The 21,518-nt window shown below is 61.0% G+C and overlaps 3 protein-coding genes across 9 annotated transcripts in view; all 3 read right to left on the bottom strand.

Moving 5' to 3' along the window:
* Positions 1-6,032: 6,032 nt before the first annotated feature.
* Positions 6,033-10,097, bottom strand: JOSD2 (Josephin domain containing 2). Of its 3 annotated transcripts, none has more exons than XM_017661603.3 (5): positions 9,729-10,097; positions 9,013-9,175; positions 7,365-7,490; positions 6,378-6,572; positions 6,033-6,275 (listed from the first exon to the last, which is right to left on the bottom strand). In XM_017661603.3, exons 2-5 carry the CDS (start codon positions 9,159-9,161, stop codon positions 6,176-6,178), a joined length of 570 nt encoding a protein of 189 aa, XP_017517092.1. In that variant the 5' UTR covers positions 9,162-9,175; positions 9,729-10,097; the 3' UTR covers positions 6,033-6,175. The 3 variants fall into 3 exon arrangements, with proteins under 3 accessions (XP_017517092.1, XP_017517091.1, XP_017517090.1); XM_017661602.3 differs by having other exon boundaries at positions 9,013-9,178; positions 9,771-10,097; XM_017661601.3 differs by having other exon boundaries at positions 9,771-10,097.
* A 153-nt stretch (positions 10,098-10,250) lies between these two features.
* ASPDH (aspartate dehydrogenase domain containing) lies at positions 10,251-12,652 on the bottom strand. Of its 3 annotated transcripts, none has more exons than XM_017661599.3 (7): positions 12,496-12,652; positions 11,934-12,078; positions 11,590-11,674; positions 11,351-11,500; positions 11,049-11,269; positions 10,825-10,979; positions 10,251-10,425 (listed from the first exon to the last, which is right to left on the bottom strand). In XM_017661599.3, exons 1-7 carry the CDS (start codon positions 12,548-12,550, stop codon positions 10,382-10,384), a joined length of 855 nt encoding a protein of 284 aa, XP_017517088.1. In that variant the 5' UTR covers positions 12,551-12,652; the 3' UTR covers positions 10,251-10,381. The 3 variants fall into 3 exon arrangements, with proteins under 3 accessions (XP_017517088.1, XP_036881622.1, XP_017517089.1); XM_037025727.2 differs by having other exon boundaries at positions 11,934-12,073; positions 12,496-12,615; XM_017661600.3 differs by lacking the exon at positions 10,825-10,979.
* A 2,605-nt stretch (positions 12,653-15,257) lies between these two features.
* The window catches only part of LRRC4B (leucine rich repeat containing 4B), a 37,765-nt gene continuing 31,504 nt past the window's right edge, over positions 15,258-21,518 (bottom strand). For all 3 annotated transcript variants that reach the window (XM_073225838.1, XM_017661570.3, XM_037025725.2), the window contains one exon: positions 15,258-17,236. In XM_073225838.1, coding sequence (XP_073081939.1) covers positions 15,398-17,236 — 1,839 coding nt within the window. In that variant the 3' untranslated portion in view covers positions 15,258-15,397. The remainder of the gene's footprint in view (positions 17,237-21,518) is intronic.

Below are 21,518 nucleotides of genomic sequence, written 5' to 3'. Positions count from 1 at the left end.
GAATTGAGGTTGAGGTGGGGGGCATGTAAGTAAATTGCCTGGCACAAAATAAGTGCTCAAAAATGCCCATTTCCTTCCCTGGCAGAGAGCAACAGACCATGGGTCAGTGAGCCAGGGGAGGGAGAGGAGAGGAGAGAACACATGCAATGGCCTGGCGTGCCATAGATGCTCAATGAGTGTGTATTCCTTGTCTCGGAAAAGAGCAGAGAGGCCAGAAGACAGGGAGTGACAGGGCAGGAAGCTGGAGTGAGGCAGGGAGAGAAGGGATGTAGACTGCCTGGCACACAGTCGGTGCTCAGTATGCCTCCACTCCCTCCCTCTGGAGGGAGGAGAAAGTCAGAAAGGAGAGGAAATGAATAGAGAGGGAAGAAAGGGATGGGGGGAGAAAAGAGTGTAATAAGATGGGGTGTGTAAGTTCCCTTGCGCACAGTAGGTGCTCCACAAATGCCTGCTTTTCCCAGGAGAGGGCAGGCGACCAGGAAGAAGTGCAGGTCAGGGTGGAGGACAGGCAGGCAAAAGGGGTGCATGGAAATTGCCTGGCAAGCACTAGGGGCTTCACAGATACCCATGTGTTCCGAGGAGGAGACCAGAAGGGCAGGAGGAAGTGGCAGAGGTCACAGGAAAGGGCCAGGGAGGCAGGAGGCGGAGGCGTCTCAGGGGCACACAGCAGGCGCTCCATAGACGCAAGACGCCTGTCCCCTTCCACCCCGCAGAGCAGGAAGGTGGGGAACCAGCGGAGAGGGGCCGGGCCTCCTGGTGGTCCCCCTACACCCTCCCCCCAGATCCCGGCCCACGGGAGGGGGGCAAGGAGTGGGGCCTGGGGGAGGGTGTGGGGCTGGGGCCCTGCCTGGCCTTGGCTCCGGGGCACCTGAGTCTCTGTGGCCCCCACCCACCTCTGTCTCCCCGTCTCCGGGTCTCCCTCTGGGAGCGAGGAGCCCGGCCCCGGGTCCTACCCCGACTCCGGGATTCGAGGGGAGCTCAGACGCACAGGAGTGAGGAAGGGAAGGAGGCGGGAGGGGCGGGAGAGGTGAGGACAGAGCAGCTTTATTCAGCAGAAACTGCAGCGGAGGGCCGGTGGCCTCCGTCCGGGAGCTGGAGAGAGAGGCAGGGCCAGAGAGGGCCACGGGGAAGGGGAGGGGCGGGGGAGCCGGACACACACCGACCGAAAGAGGGGCAGAAACGGAGGGGTGGAAGCAGCAGAGGGACGCAAAGACACGTGAGTGAGACAGGGACAGACAGACACAAGGAGATGGGCTGACAGATACGGACAGAGAAAGGTAGGCAGAGACAGAGACTGAGAGACCAAGAAGTGGGAGAAGAGACGGACACGAAGAGAGACGGGAGAACAGAGTCGGAGATGGACAGACAAGTGGGGGGGGAAGCAGACAGAGATGAAGACAGCTGGGGGAGAGAGAGAGGGCGGGACAGCAGGGGCGGGGAGATGGGGGGCGGGGACGGAAACGGGGGAGGGCCGCAGGGGCAGGGGCGGGGACACACAGACAACAGCTGGAGAGGCAGAGCCGGAGAGAGACAGGGAGAGGGAGAGAGACAGCTGGAGAGAGACAGAGAGACGGAGAGAGACAGGGAGATGGAGAGAGACAGGGAGAGCTGGAGAGAGACAGAGAGATGGAGAGAGACAGAGATGGAGAGAGACAGGGAGAGCTGGAGGGAGACAGAGAGATGGAGAGAGACAGGGAGAGATGGAGAGAGACAGAGATGGAGAGAGACAGGGACAGCTGGAGAGAGACAGAGACAGGGAGATGGAGAGAGACAGGGAGAGATGGAGAGAGACAGGGAGAGCTGGAGAGAGACAGAGACAGAGAGAGACACGGAGATGGAGAGAGGGAGAGCTGGAGAGAGACAGAGACGGAGAGAGACAGGGAGAGCTGGAGAGAGACAGGGAGCTGGAGAGAGACAGGGAGAGATGGAGAGAGACAGGGAGAGCTGGAGAGAGACAGAGAGCTGGAGAGAGACAGGGAGATGGAGAGAGACAGAGCTGGAGAGAGACAGGGAGATGGAGAGAGACAGGGAGATGGAGAGAGACAGGGAGAGCTGGAGAGAGACAGAGACAGAGAGAGACAGGGAGATGGAGAGAGGGAGAGCTGGAGAGAGACGGAGAGAGACGGGGAGAGCTGGAGAGAGACAGAGAGCTGGAGAGAGACAGGGAGATGGAGAGAGACAGAGCTGGAGAGACAGGGAGACGGAGAGAGACAGGGAGATGGAGAGAGACAGGGAGAGACAGGGAGAGCTGGAGAGAGACAGAGATGGAGAGAGACAGAGAGATGGAGAGAGACAGGGAGAGCTGGAGAGAGACAGAGAGCTGGAGAGAGACAGGGAGATGGAGAGAGACAGGGAGAGCTGGAGACAGAGAGATGGAGAGAGACAGGGAGATGGAGAGAGACAGGGAGAGCTGGAGAGAGACAGAGAGATGGAGAGAGACAGGGAGAGATGGAGAGAGACAGAGAGATGGAGAGAGACAGGGAGATGGAGAGAGACAGAGAGATGGAGAGAGACAGGGAGATGGAGAGAGACAGGGAGAGCTGGAGAGAGACAGAGAGATGGAGAGAGACAGGGAGATGGAGATAGACAGGGAGAGCTGGAGAGAGACAGAGAGATGGAGAGAGACAGGGAGAGATGGAGAGAGACAGGGAGAGCTGGAGAGAGACAGAGAGATGGAGAGAGACAGGGAGAGATGGAGAGAGACAGAGATGGAGAGAGACAGGGAGAGCTGGAGAGAGAGAGATGGAGAGAGACAGTGAGAGATGGAGAGAGACAGAGATGGAGAGAGACAGGGAGAGCTGGAGAGAGACAGGGAGAGCTGGAGAGAGACAGAGAGATGGAGAGAGACAGGGAGAGCTGGAGAGAGACAGAGAGATGGAGAGAGACAGGGAGAGCTGGAGAGAGACAGGGAGAGCTGGAGAGAGACAGAGAGATAGAGAGAGACAGAGAGACGGAGAGACGGAGGGAGACAGGGAGAGCTGGAGAGAGACAGAGAGAGCTGGAGAGAGACAGAGATGGAGAGAGACAGAAAAACAGCTGGAGAGAAAGAGAGAGCTGGAGAGAGACAGAGAGCTGGAGAGAGACAGAGAGAGCTGGAGAGATGGAGAGAGACAGAAAAACAGCTGGAGAGAGACAGAGAGCTGGAGAGAGACAGAGAGCTGGAGAGAGACAGAGAGAGCTGGAGAGAGACAGAGAGCTAGAGAGAGACAGAGAGAGATGGAGAGAGACAGAGAGCTGGAGAGAGACAGAGCTGGAGAGAGAGATGGAGAGAGAAAAACAGCTGGAGAGAGACAGAGAGCTGGAGAGAGAGCTGGAGAGAGACAGAGAGCTGGAGAGAGACAGAGAGAGCTGGAGAGAGACAGGCAGAGATGGAGAGAGACTGAAAAACAGCTGGAGAGAGACAGAGAGCTGGAGAGAGACAGAGAGCTGGAGAGAGACAGAGACAGCTGGAGAGAGACAGAGAGATGGGGAGAGACAGAGAGAGATGGAGAGTCAGGGGTAGGGCGAGAGACAGAGCCGGAGAGAGCTAGAGAGAGACAGAGAGATGGAGAGAGAGCGGGAGAGTGGGGTGGGGGAGAGAGAGATGGAGAGAGACAGAGAGACGGAGGGTGGGGGAGAGAGAGAGTTGGGAAGAGCTCCTTGGGCAACCGCTGGGGGCAGGACTCGCGAAGTCGGGAAGGAGTGTGGTCCCTCTCACCTGGCATCGGTGGCGGCCCCCCCCCGCCCTGGTTGGACCTGCTGATTTAAGGGGCGCCCTGGGGGCGGAGCCAATGCCCCCACTGCCTTTTCTGGCCATGCCCAGCTCTGTGAGCTAAATCGGGCCCCAGCTGTCAGCACCCAGGGGGTGCAGGACAGCTGTCACTCCCCCTGCACCTGCCGCGTGACTGCAGCCCCCCCACAGCCAGGCAGGAGCTGAGAGGCCCCTGTGGGTCTTCATAGGGTGCCCACAACAGGCAGCCAGGGACCCTCGGGAGCCCCCCACTCTCCCAAGCTCCGGGGCAGCCTGGCTGGGCATCTTGGGGCAAGGGACAGATGAGTCAGGCATGTTCCTTTGAGAAGGGGAGCCCTGGCAGGTGGGGGCTGGTGAGGTGCAAGGGGCATTCTGCACCGTGAGCGGCAAACAGTAAGTGCTTAATCAATGCCCAGGGCTATCACCTGTGCAGAGCAGGAGAGTTAGTGTTGAGGGGAGCCAGGAGCAGACCCCTCCCTGCCGCTCTGGTCCCCCTGGCCTGCCAGCTCCTCTCCAACCATATTAGGCCACAGCTGAGAGGGCCCCTGGGGAGGCCACTCTGCCCGGAATAGAAGCAGTCGGGAGTCCCGCTGGGCTGTCTGCGATGGTGACCAGACAGGCGGCAGGCATGGGGCGGGAGGGGACCGAGGGGCCCAGGTTGGACAAGGGGCCTGAAAGGCTGAGCCCGAGAGACAGGGAACCATCTAGAAAGAGACCGAGAGGGACTGCAGGGAGAGAGAGGTAATCAGAGAGCCAGAGCCAGCTGGAGGGGCTGCAGGGTGGAGGCAGGGGGCCCAGAGTTGGGGTGTCCTGGCACCCCAGGAGTTTCACTTTACCAGTCGCCCTTTGACCTCTGGAAGTCTGGGGAACCAGAACCCACCCCGCCCATGTCCCGCATCCCCTGCCACTTTGACGCACAGTTGCTGGCTGCACCCCGCCTTCTTTCTGTGTCAGGGTTTTGGTTGCGTTGTCCGATGGATTTACTGGCCAGGTGGAGCCCGGCCTTGGCTGAGTGGGGAGACACACCCCAAGCTGGGGCCTCAGGCCTCCCTGTGCCCCTGAGTCCTCCATTGCTGCCCCCCCGTAAAGGGGGACCTTTCACCCGGGCCCCCCTGCCTGCTTCCCTCCCTGCTCACACACATCAAGCTCCCACCTGACCATGGGTCCTGAGGCCATCTCCCCAGCCCCTGACCCAGGGTCCCCCTCCCTGATGTCCCCAGCCTGTCATATTTCTTACATTCCGATGAGCACAACGTGTCCCTCAAACCCACTTCTCCTCCGAGGGTTCCCTCCGCTGGGGGTGGCACCACTGTCCCCTCCCCCAGCAGCCCATCAGGCCCAGGGCTGGCCTGCCTCTCTGTCCCCTCCTCTCCCTCCCCAAGGTCCGAGACCAAGCCTCTGGCCTCTCCCACGGGGACCCACGGCCTCTTTCCAGCCCGCCTGTTGCCCGGGATGAGTCTGGCCCCTCGCTGCCCCTGGAGGCCCTCAGGGCTCTGGGTCCGGCCAGGACCCCCTGGTCTCTCATCTCCTCATGCACAGTCACTTCATTTCTGGAAGAGCCCTCCCTGCGTGGGCCCACTGGCAAGCTTCCCTCTGCCTCCTAGAGCTCGTCTCCCCGGCCCCCCCGGCCTCCTGTGGCCCCCACAGCACCCCATGGAGCCCTCTTAGAGCTGCCACCACCAGAACGGGGGGCTGCAGGCCCTCCTGTGCCTTCCTCCCAGCCTGGGAACTGGGGAGGGCAAGCCCCTGGGCGCATAGGCCAGACCTAGACATGGGGCTGAGGACGCCAGGACGGACAGGACAGGAAGTTGCAGGGAGGGGCGGCAGGTCCTGGGGAGGGACACAGAGCCCTGGGGGAGGGACACAGACCTGGGGGAGGGACACAGAGCCCTGGGGAGGGACACAGAGCCCTGGGGGAGGGACACAGTGCCTTAGGGGAGGGACACAGAGCCCTGGGGAGGGACACACAGCCCTGGGGGAGGGACACAGAGCCCTGGGGGAGGGACACACAGCCCTGGGGGAGGGACACAGAGCCCTGGGGAGGGACACACAGCCCTGGGGAGGGACACAGAGCCCTGGGGGAGGGACACAGAGCCCTGGGGAGAGACACAGAGCCCTGGAGAGGGACACAGAGCCCTGGGGGAGGGACACAGTGCCTTAGGGGAGGGACACACAGCCCTAGGGGAGGGACACACAGCCCTGGGGGAGGGACACAGTGCCTTAGGGGAGGGACACAGAGCCCTGGGGGAGGGACACAGAGCCCTAGGGGAGGGACACACTGCCCTGGGGAGGGACACACAGCCCTGGGCACATCAGATTTATTGAGGCAGCAGCGGCACTGGGGAGCAGGGGTGTGGAGAAGGGGCTGGGGCTTTGTGGGGTCCATGAGGTGTGGGGCCTGGCGGAGGTGCTGGGCCGGGGGCTGTGGTTCCCTCCGCCCAGGGGTCAGTCTGTCCGCAGCCAGCAGCCCGTGTCCTCCACCTCCTTGGTCACCACCAGCAGCACCTCGCACAGGCCCTGAGCCAGAGCAGCAGCCAAGAAGGCTCTGGGCAGAGAGATGGGGAGGCTGAGGCCCAGCAGGCCTGGGGGCTGCCTCCTGGGAGGAGGTCTAGTGCCCGCCCCAGCCCCAGCGTCACCACGCCCTCACCTGACCCCGTCCTCATCCCCCAGGGCCTCAGGTGCCCGCAGCTTGGAGTCCAGGTTGTAGTAGACGCCGTCCACCTGGCGCAGGGCCACCCAGTGCCTCCGGCGCACTGGCAGGGACAGCAGCCCCAGTGACATGGGCGAGGGCAGGTTGAGGATCAGCCCCAGCACCTGGGGCAGGGCCAGCTGGGACAGAGGCCTGTGTGAGGTGGGGGGGCACCGCGGTCAGGGGGTTACCGAGCCTGCCCAAGGACCCTTCTGAGCCAGCCCGCCCTGTTCCCTTCCACTCTGCTGTCCACCCTCCACCCACCCACCATCCATCCTTCATGGACCCCCTTACCCAGCTACCCACCACCCATGAAGAACCCCCAGTCAGCTGTCCCCCATCCAATCTCCCCTCTCCTGTTCATATCCCACCACCACCCACCCCTCCAGCCACCAGCCGCCCAGCTCCCAGCCCACTCTCCCCACACCCACACTGCTTCTACCCAGTGTGCATCCATTACATGCCACGGAGCCACCACCACCCAAACCTCCCAGCCTCCTAAACCATCCCCCATCCAACTGCCCCGTCCTGTTCACCTGGAAGTCACCCACTGAGTGCCACAATCACCACGAGCCACGCGGCTCCCCACCCACCTGTCTGTCCACCTGTTTGCCCTCCACTGCCTACCAACTGTCCATTAGTCAGCGAACCCCTCAGCTATCCCTCCATTCACACACCCCGCCATCCAGCCACCACCTGCTCCACACACCACCCAGCCATTGACCATCCACTCAGTCACCCAGCTGCCACCGGTCTCCTGGTCACCCCCCAGCAGCTCCTCCCACACCCCACCTACCATGAAGCCCACGGGCGGGCCATCACCCAGCCGTGCAAACCTCCCACCATCCGCCCGCGTCCCCTCCTGCCCCGCCCACACTGACTACCCTCGGCGCCCACTGTGCCGTGCTCAGCACCCGTGACGCAGCTCCCTGGGTTGGGTCTCACCGCCTCCGGTCCCACCACACGGTGGCCAGGCCCAGACCCTGCAGGGCAGCCATGATCACGTTGACGTCATAGTTGCCGGTGCCCAGGAGGCTGCGATGGGGGTTCAGCCGGGAGTCTGGGGCCAACCTAGTTGGGGGTGGTCAGAACCTGAGTTGGGGGCACCTGGAAAAGCTTCACTCTCCCCACTAAGCAGGAGGGTCACAGGGTCCGTGAGTCATGGACTCTTGGACTCTTACCTCTCCCTAACCCCCATGACTCATCAGCCCCAAACCCTATTCCACTTGTTCCCCGACTCTGCCCTGTCCTCAACGACGGTCCCCGGCTCAGGGCTCATCCTCTTCCACCTGGACCCTCACCCAGCCTCCAGTCTCCCACCTCTGGTCCGTCTCCCACAGGGCCGGGGGCTCTTTCCATAGCCTGTGCTGACCCTGCGCCCCCCCCCCCGCCCCAGGCCCTGTCACCCCAGGAGAGAGTTCCAGCCCCTTCACATGGTCTGGTCCCTACTGGCCTCCTAGCCTCAGTCCTACCCCCGACTTCCCAGACACCTGTCCCCAAGCACATTTCTTGAGCTCCTGCCTCTCAGCCTTTCTTCCGACCTGGTCCCCTGGCCCAGGAGGCCCACCCTGCCTTCACCCATCTCTCTGGGTCCTGCTTCCTCTGAACAATGGCGCCTTTGTTCTCTCTCTGGGCCCTTGGTTGGCAGGGCAGGGGGAGCAGCCAGAGAGGGAACAGTTGTCTATTATTTTTCTGTGTATTGGTCTCCCTCACCTCCCTCAGGGCAGGGTGTAGAAGAGCTGACCAATCCCTGTTTCGAATGATGGAGGAGATGAATAAATTCTGTAATAGTCAGTCTGAGGGGCTATAGTACTTTGCCTGAGAATGCTGGGGGCTACAGGAGGGCTGTGAGCCAGAGCAGGGACAGGGTCCTCTCCAGGTGTGCGATCATATAAGGGACTGCCTGGAAGCAGGGACCAGAGGCAGAAGGGAGAGTCCAGGCCACCAGGGGCCTGAGCTGGGGCTCGGGCTGTGCGGACAGGGAGGAGGACACAGGTAGAGATGACAAAGAGGTGATGTTTGAAGTCCTGAAATAGTGAGGAGGAACCCTCCAGGCTACCAAGAGGAGGAGGCCATGGCAGGCAGAAAAAAAAGCCCCCATAAAGGCCCCGAGCCATCATAGTGGGCTCATTCAGGGGCTGGAGAGGAATTTGGGGGGAGCAGTGAGATACGAAGCTGCTGAGGCAGGTGGGAACCAGAGCCTGCAGGGCCGTGGCAGTCAGGCTGCGGGGCCTGAGACGCTGGGAGATGCCAGAGAGCCACGAAGGGCTGTGAGCGGGGGAGGGGCAGGGGCAGCACTGGGCCCCGGCGCAGCTGGGCTGGAGGAGAAAAAAAAGAAATTGGGAGGCCAGAGGGGAGGTGGGGACAGGGCCCAGGTAAGAGAGGGTGAGGCCTGAGCTGGGGCTGGGGCTAAAAGGACGCACAGGTGTGGGAGGCAGTCTCCATCTCTTGAGTCCCAGGGTCCAGTCTCCATATCCGGATCCCCTGTCCCTAGATAACAGCTCTCTCTGCCCCGGCCTCGCTATGAGACCCAGGTGGGCCGCTTGCCTCTGTGAGCCCTGCTTTCCCAGGGGTTAGGGTGGGTGACGGTCACCTCTTGCAGATCTCATCGGCAGCCTCCTGGCTAAAGAGCTGCTGCTGGAGGACGTTGTTGAGGGCGTGAACGGCGCACAGCTCCAGGCGTTGCCGTTCGTGGTACACGGAGGGTGGCGGGCTTGGCTGTGCTCCCGGGGCCTGGGACATGCCGCCCTCGGCTCCTGCTTGGTGGGGTGGTCGGGGGAGAAGGGACTCAGAGTCCCGGGATGTGGAGGCTCAACCTCCCAGCGGGCCCTGGGGACACCGCCACTGAGGCAGGGGCTACGAGCAGCCTGAGGGGACACTGGGCTCCTGACCCTGCTCCCCAGGCATTGTCCTGGTAACAGGGTACCTCCATTCCCTATTCCTAGGAAAAAGGCTCTTCTGTTCACCTGGCAACATCGCCACCTCCCTAAGTGAAAGGGTCCCTACGGTGGTCACCTAGCAACAGAGAACCGCGGGATCCCCTGTCCCTAGATAACAGGCTCCCTCTGTGATTACCTGGCAACAGAGGACCCCCCTCCTCCCCCAACTGGGTAACGAGCCTGTCGTCTGGTTACTTAGCGACTGAAGAATCCTCTTCCCCTGTCTCTAGGTAACAGGGTCTCTTCTGGTTGCCTAGCAACAGAAGACTCCCCTTCCCTGTTGCTAAACAACCGGATTCTCTTCTCCCGTCACCTGGCAACAGGACCCCCTCCCAGAATACCACGGAACAGCCCTTTCCCCGACCCGTACCCCAACCGCGACGCTCGCCCGTTGCCAGGCAACGTCCCTCACCCCGCCTGCCTCTCTGCTCCCCCAAACCAGGGGCTCCCGCATCCCCCTGGGCGGCGGCTCTGAGCTCCGAGTGCGGGGCGGGAAGTACAGCGCTGACTGGGCAGGCGGGAAGGACGACAGTTCCCGGCGGCCCCTACGTGCCGGACTACGACTCCCGGCGGCCCCCGCGAAGGCTCTTGTTCAGCACGGAACATCTCTCAGCGTGGCCCGAAGTCCGCAGTTGTCCCGAGAACGCCGGACTACAACTTCCGTCGGTCCTGCGAGAAATCCCGGAAATGTGGACTACGGAAGTCCTCCCCTTGTGCACTGCCACGCCCCCTGCTGCTCGGAGGACTCTGGGGGTGGGGGAAATATAGTGGGTAGACTCTCGCGATAGCTTCCAGACTTGTTGCTCGCTTGGGTTCCCGCCCCCCTGCGACTGCATTATGCCCAGTGTAAGGATGCGACGTGATAGGGAAGCAAGGGGCCAGGGACACCAGATTATTCAGGGAGAAGAGCCTCCAAGTTTTACTGAGACAGGAGGGAGGTCCGGGGACCCAGGCCAGGGCAGTGGCGGGACGGTGGTGGTGGGAGATGAATGAGACGAGGGTGACCTCGGGAAGAAGGAGGCCTCAGCAGAGATGGATCCCCGGCGTGGAGGGGAGCCGGCAGCAGCCTGCGGGGTGGAGATAAAAGGAATGGAAGGCTGAGACAGAGAGATAAGGGACGGACACCTGGAGGAAGGCGCAGACCATGCATGGTAGGGGTGGAAGAAGACCTAGAGAGAGGGACTGAGACCCAGAGGGGGCCGAGACCTGCGTGGTGGACAGAGAGGAAGAAAGATGGTATGGTCCCAGTGAGAGGGCGCCACAGACTCAGGCAGAGGAGACTGAAGCAGAGAGAGCGGTAAAAAGATTTAAAGTTGTGGAGTAGCAGGTTAAGGAGACTCAGAAACGAAGGTTAGTTAACAGGCTCAGAATTGCAGAACAGAGCAGGAGACTCAAGCTCTGCGGAGCGCAGGAGCCCAGGGCTTGGGGAGAGGGGCCACGGGCCCTGGAGAGGGGCCTGGCCTCACCCAGGAGGCTGCGCCAGAAGGTGGTGATAGTGGCGGAGCCGGTGACAGCGCCTGGCTCGGCAGGGTTCTCTCTGTGGGTGCGCACAGCAAAGCTCCGGCCTGTGGGGCCTGGGGGTCCAGTCAGCTCCACATCCACCACATGCATGTCCGTGAGGCTGGGGCAAGCAGGGTGGTCAGTCTGGCCGGCCTGGCCCCGGCCCAAACCCCCACCTGGCTTAGCTCACCTGAGATCAGCCACAAGCACCGCTATCACATGGTCAAAGCCCAGGCTGGGGGCGGCTAGGGCAGCAGCGGCCATGGTGTTGGAGTTTCTAGGGGCAAAGGGACAGAGTCCACGCACAGGGCCTTCGTAGAGTACAGTGCGAGGCCTGGTGCTGTGTACTGCCGCCAGGGGTCCCTCGAGCCGGAAGCCATCAGGGTGTGTGGCCATGGTGACACGGAGGCTCTGGAAGTGAAAGCTGGGCTCAGAGGACTAGGGGTCCCCAGAGGCCCCTTACCAGCTGCTGGGGAGCCCGGGGGCGCTCACCTGGAGGCCCCCGGCCGCGTCCAATCTGGCAATATCCTCAATGCCCCACAGGGCCCCCCGGGCCACAAACACAGCATGGCCCCAGCAGTGCGAGGCCTCCCGGAGCTGCCGTTCTGTGGCCTGGTCAGCCAGGGCTGAGGGGGACCCCACCTGGGTGGATGAAGGTGGGGAGGGGCTGCAGTCAGGACAGATCCCATCTTAGGGTGGGGTGGGGTCAAGGCCAAACACACAGGGCTCACCAGGAGATTGGCGTGGCGCAGGATTTGTGCCCCAGATTCGTGGATTATTTTGGGGTGGGCTACTTCCACCACAAGGTCAGGGTGCCTGGGAGAGGAGAGAGATGTGGGAGCGCCTTGGAGAGGTATCAGGCCTCCTCTCCCAGATTCCCTCAGCGTGCATAAGGCCTATCACTCTTCACCCTGGCCTTGGAGGGGAAACAGGGTAGGTGAGCTTATCCCATTTCACTTTGGGGTGAACCAAGGCCTGGGGAAGGGGAGGGACTTGCCTGAGATCACACAGCACCCAAGGTAAGCCAGAACAGAAGCTTCAGGGAGCCCCGCTCTCTCCAGATGAGGTCACTGACCTCTCCACAACGGCAGCGAGGTTCTGGAGCTGCAGAGAACGGGGCACACTCCCTGCCATTCGGCTTGGGTCACGATTCCAGACAAAAACAAGTTCTAGGCCCAATTCTGGTCCCTGAGTCAGCAGCTGGGAGACAAGGGACTGTCCTAGGGAGAGGGACAGAGACTTAGGGGTACAGGGACCCTGAGAGGGGGACAGGGACCCTGAGATGGGGACAGAGACCCAGAGAGGGGGACAGGGACCCTGAGATGGGGACAGAGACCCAGAGAGGGGGACAGGGACCCAGAGGGAGGGGGACAGGGACCCAGAGAGGGGGCAGGGACCCAGAGTGAGGGGGATGGGGACCCAGGAGGGGTGGGGACCCAGAGGGAGGGGGACAGGGACCCAGAGGGAGAGGGACAGGGACCAGAGAGGGGGGCACAGGGACCAGAGGGAGGGAAGGAGCTGCACAGTGGGACGTGGCAGATGCCAGGCAGTGCAGGTGACCAGTTTGGGAGGGAGTGCACAGAGCCGGGGCTTCAGGAAGGGGTCTGAGAAGGAGACCCAGATGGTCAGGGGCTCACCAAGGCGGCCATAGCCCACCACTCCCACCCTCCTCGGGGCCCTGTGGAGGGCCATCCCTGGAATCTGGTGGTCTGCGTTCTGCGCTCTGCCGGCTGCTCACTGCCCTCCACATGCAAAGCCTGGGCAGTGGCTGATCTTTGGACATTTGACCCCTGAGCCTCTCCTGGGCCTCCCCCTTCCCTGTAGTGGCCCAGAAGGGATGGTGCGGGTTCTCAGGGTGGAGTGAGCATCCTGGGGGAAGTGGGCGCGAGGATTTGGGGCTCAGGGCCCTGGCCCGGAGCACCCAGCCAGCCCTGCTCTGCCTCTTGCCCCCCTTCCTCCCTACTGATGTGAACAATTTCCTCTGTAGGCCCCCCATCCCACTTTCTGGCTGGCCGGGTTGTCATGGAAACGGCATCCTGCTTGGGCTGGGGGTAGAGAGGGCTGGGAGTGGGGGAGAGGAGATGATGAGGGGGACTTGGGGCTCAGCGTGTCCCCTCGTTCCTGCGTTTGCAGTCCCCACCCTTGCGGCCGCCCCCCTGTGCCTTGGCACCTGTGTTGCTTGGCAGCCGCCCTCTGCCATGTCCTCCCCTGGTTCCCCCTTGTGGTCTCTTGGCCTCTCCCTGGAACTCCAACCCTCCAGCGCCTGCTCCTGTCCCCTCTGGGCTGGCTGCCTCTGTACCCCACAGGCCAGGCCCCATCTCCTCCCACTGCGAGGTCCTGGGGAGGCCTGGCCTGGTCAAGCCCTGTCCCTGCACCAGGCAGCGGGAGCTGGAGTTCGGCTCATCCCAGTGTCCGTGGCCGCAGCCCCAGATCCTGTCCAGAACCCCCCTCCCTCAGCTCACCTTCCATCCTCCCTCCCCTGGCCACGAGGCCATCAGTTCCCTCCATGTTAGTTCTCACCCTCGCGCCTGTCCCTCCCTTCTCCCCACCTCCCATCAACCAAGAAGAAGCCTGGGAGGCCCTGAGTGCCCCCCAAAATGAGCCCCAGCCACTGCGCCTCGCGGGTGCCTGGCATTGGAAATGGTGGAGGCTGCAGCAGCGCCTGCTCCCTGCCCCCAACCACCACCTGGTACCCGCGGCAGCGTTGCCATGGCAACCAGGGTGTTGTGTGGGGGGGCAGTCTGCCCTCAAAGACGGTGAGAGGGCATGAAAGAAGGGGAAGCCGGGAACCAGGTGCCCCAGGAGTCCCGGGGTGACGGGCGACAGGCGGCAGAGCAGACCGAGGCAGACAGACGGGACAGGGGCCCCTGACTCGGCTCCAGGGGCCGGTGCTGCGTCGGCTCTAAGAGGAGATGGCGCTCCTCCAGGCCCAGGCTGCGGAGAGATCAGATGCTGTGGGTCAGAAACAGGGGCGGAGAGTGGCGGGGCCAGGCCTCGGAGCACCAGCCCCGGCCGCCGTGCGTGGGGTCCAGGCTGGGCCGCGGGGAGGAGGCCGAGACACGGTGCACCACCGGGCCAGCCCTGCGTGTCCACTGGCCGCATCTACCCGGAGCAGCGCCTCAGCCTCGCTTCCCCGGGCCTCTGCCTGTCAGGACAGCATGAAATGGCAGCCCAGGCCCGGCCCAGCCCCCTTGAGGCTGAGCTGCCGGCCACCGCCCCCTCCAACTCCCCCCCACCCCGCCCCAGCAGCTGCCTTCTGTCCTGGCCGACCCTGGGCGTTTGCTCCCACTTGCGCCTGGTTCCCGGCTGGTTCCCTTCCCTCCGAGGGCTCTGCGTGGGGCCCCTGGTTCCCCGCTCCCTGTCGGTGCCGGTGTCTTGAAGGGATTTGCAGTGGAGGCGGACACTCTGGTTTGGCTCTGTTAGAGGTTGAACTGTGTCCCCGCAAAGACACGTTGAAGTCCTGATCACCATGGACGTGACCGGATTTGGAAATAGGGTCTCTGCAGGGGACCAGGGTAAGGTGAGGTCATTTGGAGCAGGATGGGCCCTAATTTCCCTCTAAAAAGGGTACCTTTGGATGTGGACACAGGGAAAACGCCATGTGACTAGGGTGGCGCTGCGGCAAGCCAGGGGCCGCCTGGGGTGGCCAGAAATTGGAAGAGAGAGGCATGGACGGGCCCCCCCTGCAGGCTCAGGCCCGGCCCCACCTCGGCCTCAGGCTCCTGGCCCCGGAGGCACCGCGTTCTGCTGTTCTGTCCCCCAGTGTGGCCACTGTTACCCAGCACCTGGAAGGGATGCTGTGAAGCCGGGGGCTGTTGGAGAGGGACCCAGGGGTGCCTCAGAAGGGCTTCCTGGAGATTAAATACCAGTGCCAGGTGTGCTGGGTCTCCAAGGTCAAGGGTGAGGGCCTCAGGCTACCAGGCAGTGTCACCGCCCCCGTCAACCGGCCACCTCCCGGATGGGGCCTGAGAGGTTCAGCTTCCACCCTCTCTCTGCCTCCCAACATTCACTCTGGTTTTGTTCTCCTCCATGCTTTCATGACCAAAAAAAATATTTTTTTACTTTTTCCGTGTTTTTTTTTTAAAGTAATTACAGAGCAGGTAGTCGTTGACGCAAACCTCCCTTCAGTATCAAAAGAGTCTGTGGGGCAGGTGGGGGCTGGGCGCCCGGGGAGGGGGGGCCGGGTGGAGGCTGCCCCACCCCAGCCAGGGGGCGGCGGGGTGGGCTCGGCCCCGAGTGGGGGGGGCCCCTGGGCCGGAGGCTGTGACCACGCGTCTGTCTTTTCAGTTTCCAGGGTGGAGGGTTGGGAGGGGTCAGGCGTCAAACTGCAAAAAAGGAACGTAAAGGGTGGGCTGACGGGAGTGAGGGGGCGGGACCCCCCTCGGAGCTCCTCCCCGCGGAGGCGGAGGGCCGGCCCGGGACCAGCGGGGAGCGCCACGCCCCAGCCGCCCCGTCCCGGCCGCGAGCCGCCCCGCGGAGCCGCGCGCACCGGCCCCGAGCCCCATCCCGGGCTGCCCTGCGCGTGCGCGCGGCCGGGCCTCAGATCTGCGTCTCTTGCACGTTCTCCTTGGAGCCGCTCTTGAAGAGCAGAGGTTCGTGGATGGAGTTGAGGCCGGGCGGGCCCTTGCCCCCGCCGCTGGGGTTGCCGCTGTAGTGCGCCTTGAAGGCGGCCGCCACGTAGTGGTGGTGGTTGAGGTGGTCGCGCTCCAGGGCGGGCAGGGCCAGGTGGCTGTCCCCGCCGACGCCGCCCCCGCCAGCCACGGCCGCGGCGGCGGCGGCCACGGACACGGCGGAGGCGGCGGGCAGCTCGTCCTCCACGTTGATGATCTCCACGGTGCGCGTGGGCCCGTGGTGCTTATGGAGCTGGTGCTGCTTGCGCAGCTTGTAGAAGGCCACCAGCATGACGGCGGCCATGAACGTGATGGCCACGAAGCAGCCGATGATGATCTTGGTGGTCTTCATGACGTCGTCCAGGTCCTTGAGGGCGTTCTCCGTCACGTCCGTGATGGGCACCGTGAACGCCTTCTCGGTGGGCCGCGAGGAGCGCGGGGCGGGCGCCGTGGTGGACGACGAGGCTGGGCCCGCCGCATCCCCGGGCCGGCCCCCGCCCCAGGCACCGTCCGTCGTGGGCCCCGGCGGCTCCTTTTCCGTCCCCCGCGGCTGCAGGGCCTCCTCTCCGGGCTGCGTCTCCAGGGTTTCCACTGTCACCGTGGTGAAGTAGGTGTAGCCGCCACTGCCCCCTCCGCCGCCCCCGCCGCCCCCTGGGCTGCCCCCGCCTCCCCCGGCGCCGCCAGCCGCCACGGGGTCCACGGCAGAGACGTTGAGTGTGGCCGAGGCAGTGGTGTTGCCGGCTGAGTTCGTCACCATGCATGTGTACTGGCCCGTGTCCTGCACGGTGACATTGGTGAAGTTGAGCGTGCCGTCGTGCAGGACGGAGATGCGCACGCGGTAGGAGCCGTGGGTCATGAGGGTGCCGTTGGGCGTCAGCCAGTTGACGGAGGTCATGGAGGTGCCCGTGCGGCACTTGAGCTCAGCGGCCATGCCCTCGGTGACGTTGAGGTCCGTGGGCGGCTCCACAATGACGGGCGCATAGCACGTGAAGTGTGACTGGTCCAGCTCGCCGATGTAGCGACCCTTGAGGCCGGCGGGCGCATGGCAGCGGGCGCAGCACGTCGTGTTGCTGGGCACCGTCTCTTTGAGCCACCAGCTCAGCCAGAGCACGTCGCAGTTGCAGTGCCAGGGGTTATGGTTGAGGTGGACACGCTCCAGGCGGTGCAGGGGTGTGAAGAGGTCGTGGGGCAGCGACATCAGGTTGTTGTGGGACAGGTTGAGCTCCTCCAGCGACTTGAGGTCGTCGAAGGCGTTGCGCTCGATGGTGGCCACTTGGGCGTGCATCAGCCACAGCTTCCGCAGGCTGGTGAGGCCCTGGAAGGAGCCGGGCCGGATCAGGTCCAGACGGTTGCCTGACAACTCCAGCTCCTCCAGGCGCACCAGGGCTGTCAGGTTGGGGATGTCCTTGAGGTTGCACATGCCCAGGTTGAGGTAGCGCAGGTTGACCAGGCCCTCGAAGGCCGCCTCCGAGATGTACTCCAGCCGCTTGAGCTCACCCAGGTCGAGGCGCCGCAGCGAGGGCACGCGGTTGAAGGCGTAGGAGGGGATGCTCTCGATGGGGTTGTTGCGCAGCCAGAGCTCGCGCAGCTTGGACAGGTACTCGAAGGCCTGCGTGGGCACGGTGGTCAGCCGGTTGTCAAACAGCTCCAGCGTGTTGAGGCTGGGCAGCCCATTGAAGGCGCCCACCTCGATCTTGCGCACCAGGTTCTTGCTCAGCTGCAGGATCTCCAGGTGCCGCAGGTGCTTGAATGTGTCCGTCCGGATCACCTGGGGGGATGGGAGACACGGATCAGTGACACAAATACCACTGATAATTGGTGACAATCGCAGCGTCACCAAGTGCTGGTGAGGATGCTGAGCGGCCCAAGTTCTCCCTTTGCCCATGAGAGTGTAAGACCATAAGACCACCTTGGAAAACTGTTTTCTTATGAAGTTAAACATAGTTATAGAGAACCTGGCCACTCCGCTCCCAAGTGCTGCCCCGTGAGTGACAGGAGAGCAGCTGTCCTCCCGCTGTTGCTGGTGATGGGCGCTCACAGCATCTGCGTTCATTGGTGTCTAAACTGGAAAGCACCCAAGTGTCCGCCAGTGGGTGACGGGCTCGCTGTACACGCTACGCTGGCACAGCATGGCTGCCCAGTGAAAGGAGCAAACCTCATACACACACAACTTGGATGAATCTCACAGGCGTCGTGTTGAGCAAGAGAAGCCAGACCCAAAGGAGCGTGTGTGGGAGGGTCCCATTCATTCGCGTTCCAGTGGGCTAAGCGGTTGTCTCCGAGCACATGCAGGGAAGGACAGGGTGGGAGGGCCAGAGGGAGCTCTCCGGGGTGATGGAAATGTGTCAGATTGCTGTGGTGGCTACATGGGTGAGTGCAACTGTCAGAACTCCCCACACTGTACACACAAAATGGCATTTTATGATATGTAAATTACGTCTCATTAAAAAAAAATAAAAACATTTCCACCAGCAGTTAACAGGCACAGAGCCCTTCTTCGGTGTCAGACGCTGTTCTAAATGCTTTCCGGGCAACAACTCATTTAACCTGCCAAACTGCCCTGCAGGATAGGAACTCATTCAATCCCTCCAACTCTGAAATCCCTAAAGCTCCGACAACCAGATTTTTCATGACTTCGGCACCAAATCCCATCCCAGGTTTTGGTGGGAAAACCTGATCAGAACTCATGCTAAGTATTTAAAGCTTTTATTGATCCCACTCATGTGACTATTCAAACATTTCACTCTAGAAATATTCTCACATTTGATAGGGAGTAGAAACACCCACAGGGGTGCTGTGAAAATATGCTGTGTGTTATGACCTAATATCAGAATGCCAAGATACAACTGGCCTCGAGGGGTTCATGTGAGGGATTATGAATTATCTCCACCTTCCAGGGAGGAAACAGGCACAGAGAGGTGCGGGGACTTGCCCAAGGCCACCCAGGAAGGGACGGCAGACCTGGGATTGGCCAGAGTCCTGGCTCTTAGCCCCTGAACTTGGCTGCCACTTCTCAGGGATGACGCTGACGGGACAGACAGGGGCAGTGCTGGGCTGGGCATGGGAGGGAGGATCTTAGCAGATGTCCTCACTGATCGCTGGGCGGAGTCCACTGAGGCACAACAGACCCTGCAGCCATCAGATGGCATTTCCGAGGCCTGGTTAACGCCGAGGGGGAATGCGTGCATTACGGTAGTAAGGAGCACTGGAGAACTCCAAACAGCATGCTGTGTGCTCAGCACTTTGTAAAAATAGAGAAGCTGCAGGTTCTCTGCACCAAGAGAAGACTGGAAGGAAACATGCCAAGCTCCTCTCAGTAGTGAACTCCAGCTGCTGGGGATTATGGGCAATTTTTATTCTTGAGTTATTTTTTTCTTTAATGAGCAAAGTTACTTCTTTAAAAATTCATTTTATTATCATTAATCTACAATTATATGAAGAGCATTGTGGTTACTAGACTCCCCCCTTCACCAAGTCCCTCCCCACAAACCCCATTACAGTCACTATCCATCAGCGTAGTAAGATGCTGTATAAAGTTACTTTTATAATAAGTAGAAATACACTTTTAAAAGTTTTTAAAAAATAAGACTGTATCTGAGAGGCCCCCGGCATAAGGAACAATAGTATTGCTGGAATAGTCATAATCACAAAATAATAATTGTCACTCTTGATGCCAGCACTGTCCAACAGAAAGACCGTGGGAACAGCATACCTATTTTTTTAAATTAAGGTATCATTGATATACACTCTTATTAAGGTTTCACAAGAAAAACAATGTGGTTATTACATTCACCCTTATTATTGAGTCCCCCCCATACCCCATTGCAGTCACTGCCCATCGTAAGATGCCAGAGTCCCTATTTGTCTTCTTTGAGCTACTCTGTCTTCCCCGTGACCCCACACACACCATGTGCACCAATCACGATACCCCTCAATCCGGGTCTCCCTCCCTGCCCACCTGCCCTCTCCCACCCATCCCCTTTGGTAACCGCTAGTCCCTTCCTGGAGTTGTGAGTCTGCTGCTATTTTGTTCCTTCAGTTTTGCTTTGCATATCTAATTTTAAACTTCCTGGAAGCCACAATAAAAAAAAACGCAAAACAAAACAGGTGAATCAATTTTAATGATGTATTTATTTAACCCAATATATTCAAGGTGTTATGAGTTCAGCACATGATCAAGATGAAAACTTACTAATGAGCCTGTGTACACTCTTCTCACAGGAGGTGTTGCAAGTGCCGTGCATTTTACACCCATGCACTGGGCAGCCGCGTGGCCAGTGGCCGCCCTGTCAGCCGTGTGGGTCTCCAAGGTGCCGTCGGGCCGCGATGCTTTGTGAGCAGTTAGGCCTTAGCCTCCAGCAGCCTGGGGACGAAGACCGTTGGTGGCATTTCAGGGAGGGAGTGGGCCCCGGGGTGGCAACTGGCGGGGCACCACCTGCGCGGCTGCCTGGTACCGATGGCATTGCTCTTACCATTCGACGGATGGAGAGGCTGAGGCCACAGGGGTGGCCATGGAGACAGAGCCCCATTCACATCCCATCTGCCCCGTGGCTGTCGGGCCTGTCATTTGAGCCCTCTGGGCCTCGGCTGGCCAAGAAGGGACAGTGATGGAGGCTGCTGCCCAGGGCGGTGAGGAAGATGAAGAGGCCACTGCACACATGCTCAGCAGTGCTGGCTCCTCGGGAGTTCTCAGGGGCTCTCAGCACACGGTTATTATTATTGCTATTGTTGGCATTAAGTAACCACGACTGTGCCATTGGGACCGGAGCCCCGAGCCTTCTAACCCAAGGCAGTCCCAATATGCCTGCGCCGCACAGTCCAACTGAAATCAGGGGTGTCAGCCTGGTGCCGCTGGCGCCCGCCCATGCCCGCCGGCCCTGTCCTGTCCTGTCCTCTCCACCCAGAGGGTCCTCTCATTCCTGCAGATCCATCCCTGATGGGCTCGCAGCCCTCCCTGGTCACCCGTCCTTCCCAGCATAGTTCTCCCCTCCCCCCCCCGCCGATACTGAGCCGCCGACCAAGAACGCAGTGACGGTGCCATCCCATTACAAGACTCGGTCCCTGCCCTTGAGCAGTTCACTGGCCTGGCATGACCTGCCTGCCTTTCTCTTCACCCCCCTTCTGCGCCATCCCCTTCCTGCTCCAGCAAGGCCCAGAACAGAGCAAACAAGCCCCTGCCCCTGTGACTTTGCACTGGCTATTCCCTCTGCCAGGAACACTGTTCCTACTTTTCTGCTGGCTTCCTTCCATCTGCCCTTCAACGCCCGGCTCCATGCCACCTGCTCGGGAGGATGTCCCGGCTCCCTCTACCCACCCCCCGGACCCTGGCCCGTGCTCAGCGGCACCTAGCTGTCAGTGTGCCCCTGTCTGGCCTACCAGAGTCTAGGCCCCCCACGTCCAGCCACGGGACCTGGAGGACGGTGGCTCACACTCAGGTTTTGGGTTCATTTGCTGCATTTTGTAATGGAGTTCGAAAGCACCCCGTTGGAGTCCCCTGTCTTAAACCCTTCCTGACCAAACTGAGGTCCACTCCCTGCATGGAAACCAGGTTCCCGAGGATTCATAAAATAAGCCTGGCGCCTTGTTTGGAGAAGGGGGGACCTCCAGGTTAAACTGATACACGAGGAGACACATTGGGGTCTTAAAACCTTGAGATTCTCAATTCACTTTGAGTGGTTTTTAGGGACAGTGGGATGGAATTGGGTCAGTCCCCTCCCTCCTCTAATAATTAAACAGGAGCACAAGTGCCCTGTGGGCCAGGCCTGGGGCTGGCCTACGCAAGCGACTTCCCACACCTTTTTGTTCCTGCTGATGAAGAGTAAAAATACTCATCTTAGGAAAAAGTGTAAGAAGAAAAGAAAAATCAGCCTAAGGACCTTTACCCAGAGTTTACTTAATGTTAACAATTTGGCACAAATCTTTCCAATCTTTTTTCTATGTGTATGAATCAGGGTGTATTTTTTCATTACCTTTTTTTTCTTAACACAATTTTGGTGACATGATATACTCTCTGGGGCTCTGCCATTTCCCCCTCACAGTATTCTGTTGTG

The sequence above is a fragment of the Manis javanica genome, chromosome 17 (assembly GCF_040802235.1).
Source record: "Manis javanica isolate MJ-LG chromosome 17, MJ_LKY, whole genome shotgun sequence".
Lineage (NCBI taxonomy): Eukaryota > Metazoa > Chordata > Mammalia > Pholidota > Manidae > Manis > Manis javanica.
This window is presented reverse-complemented; position numbering and strand designations above follow the sequence as displayed.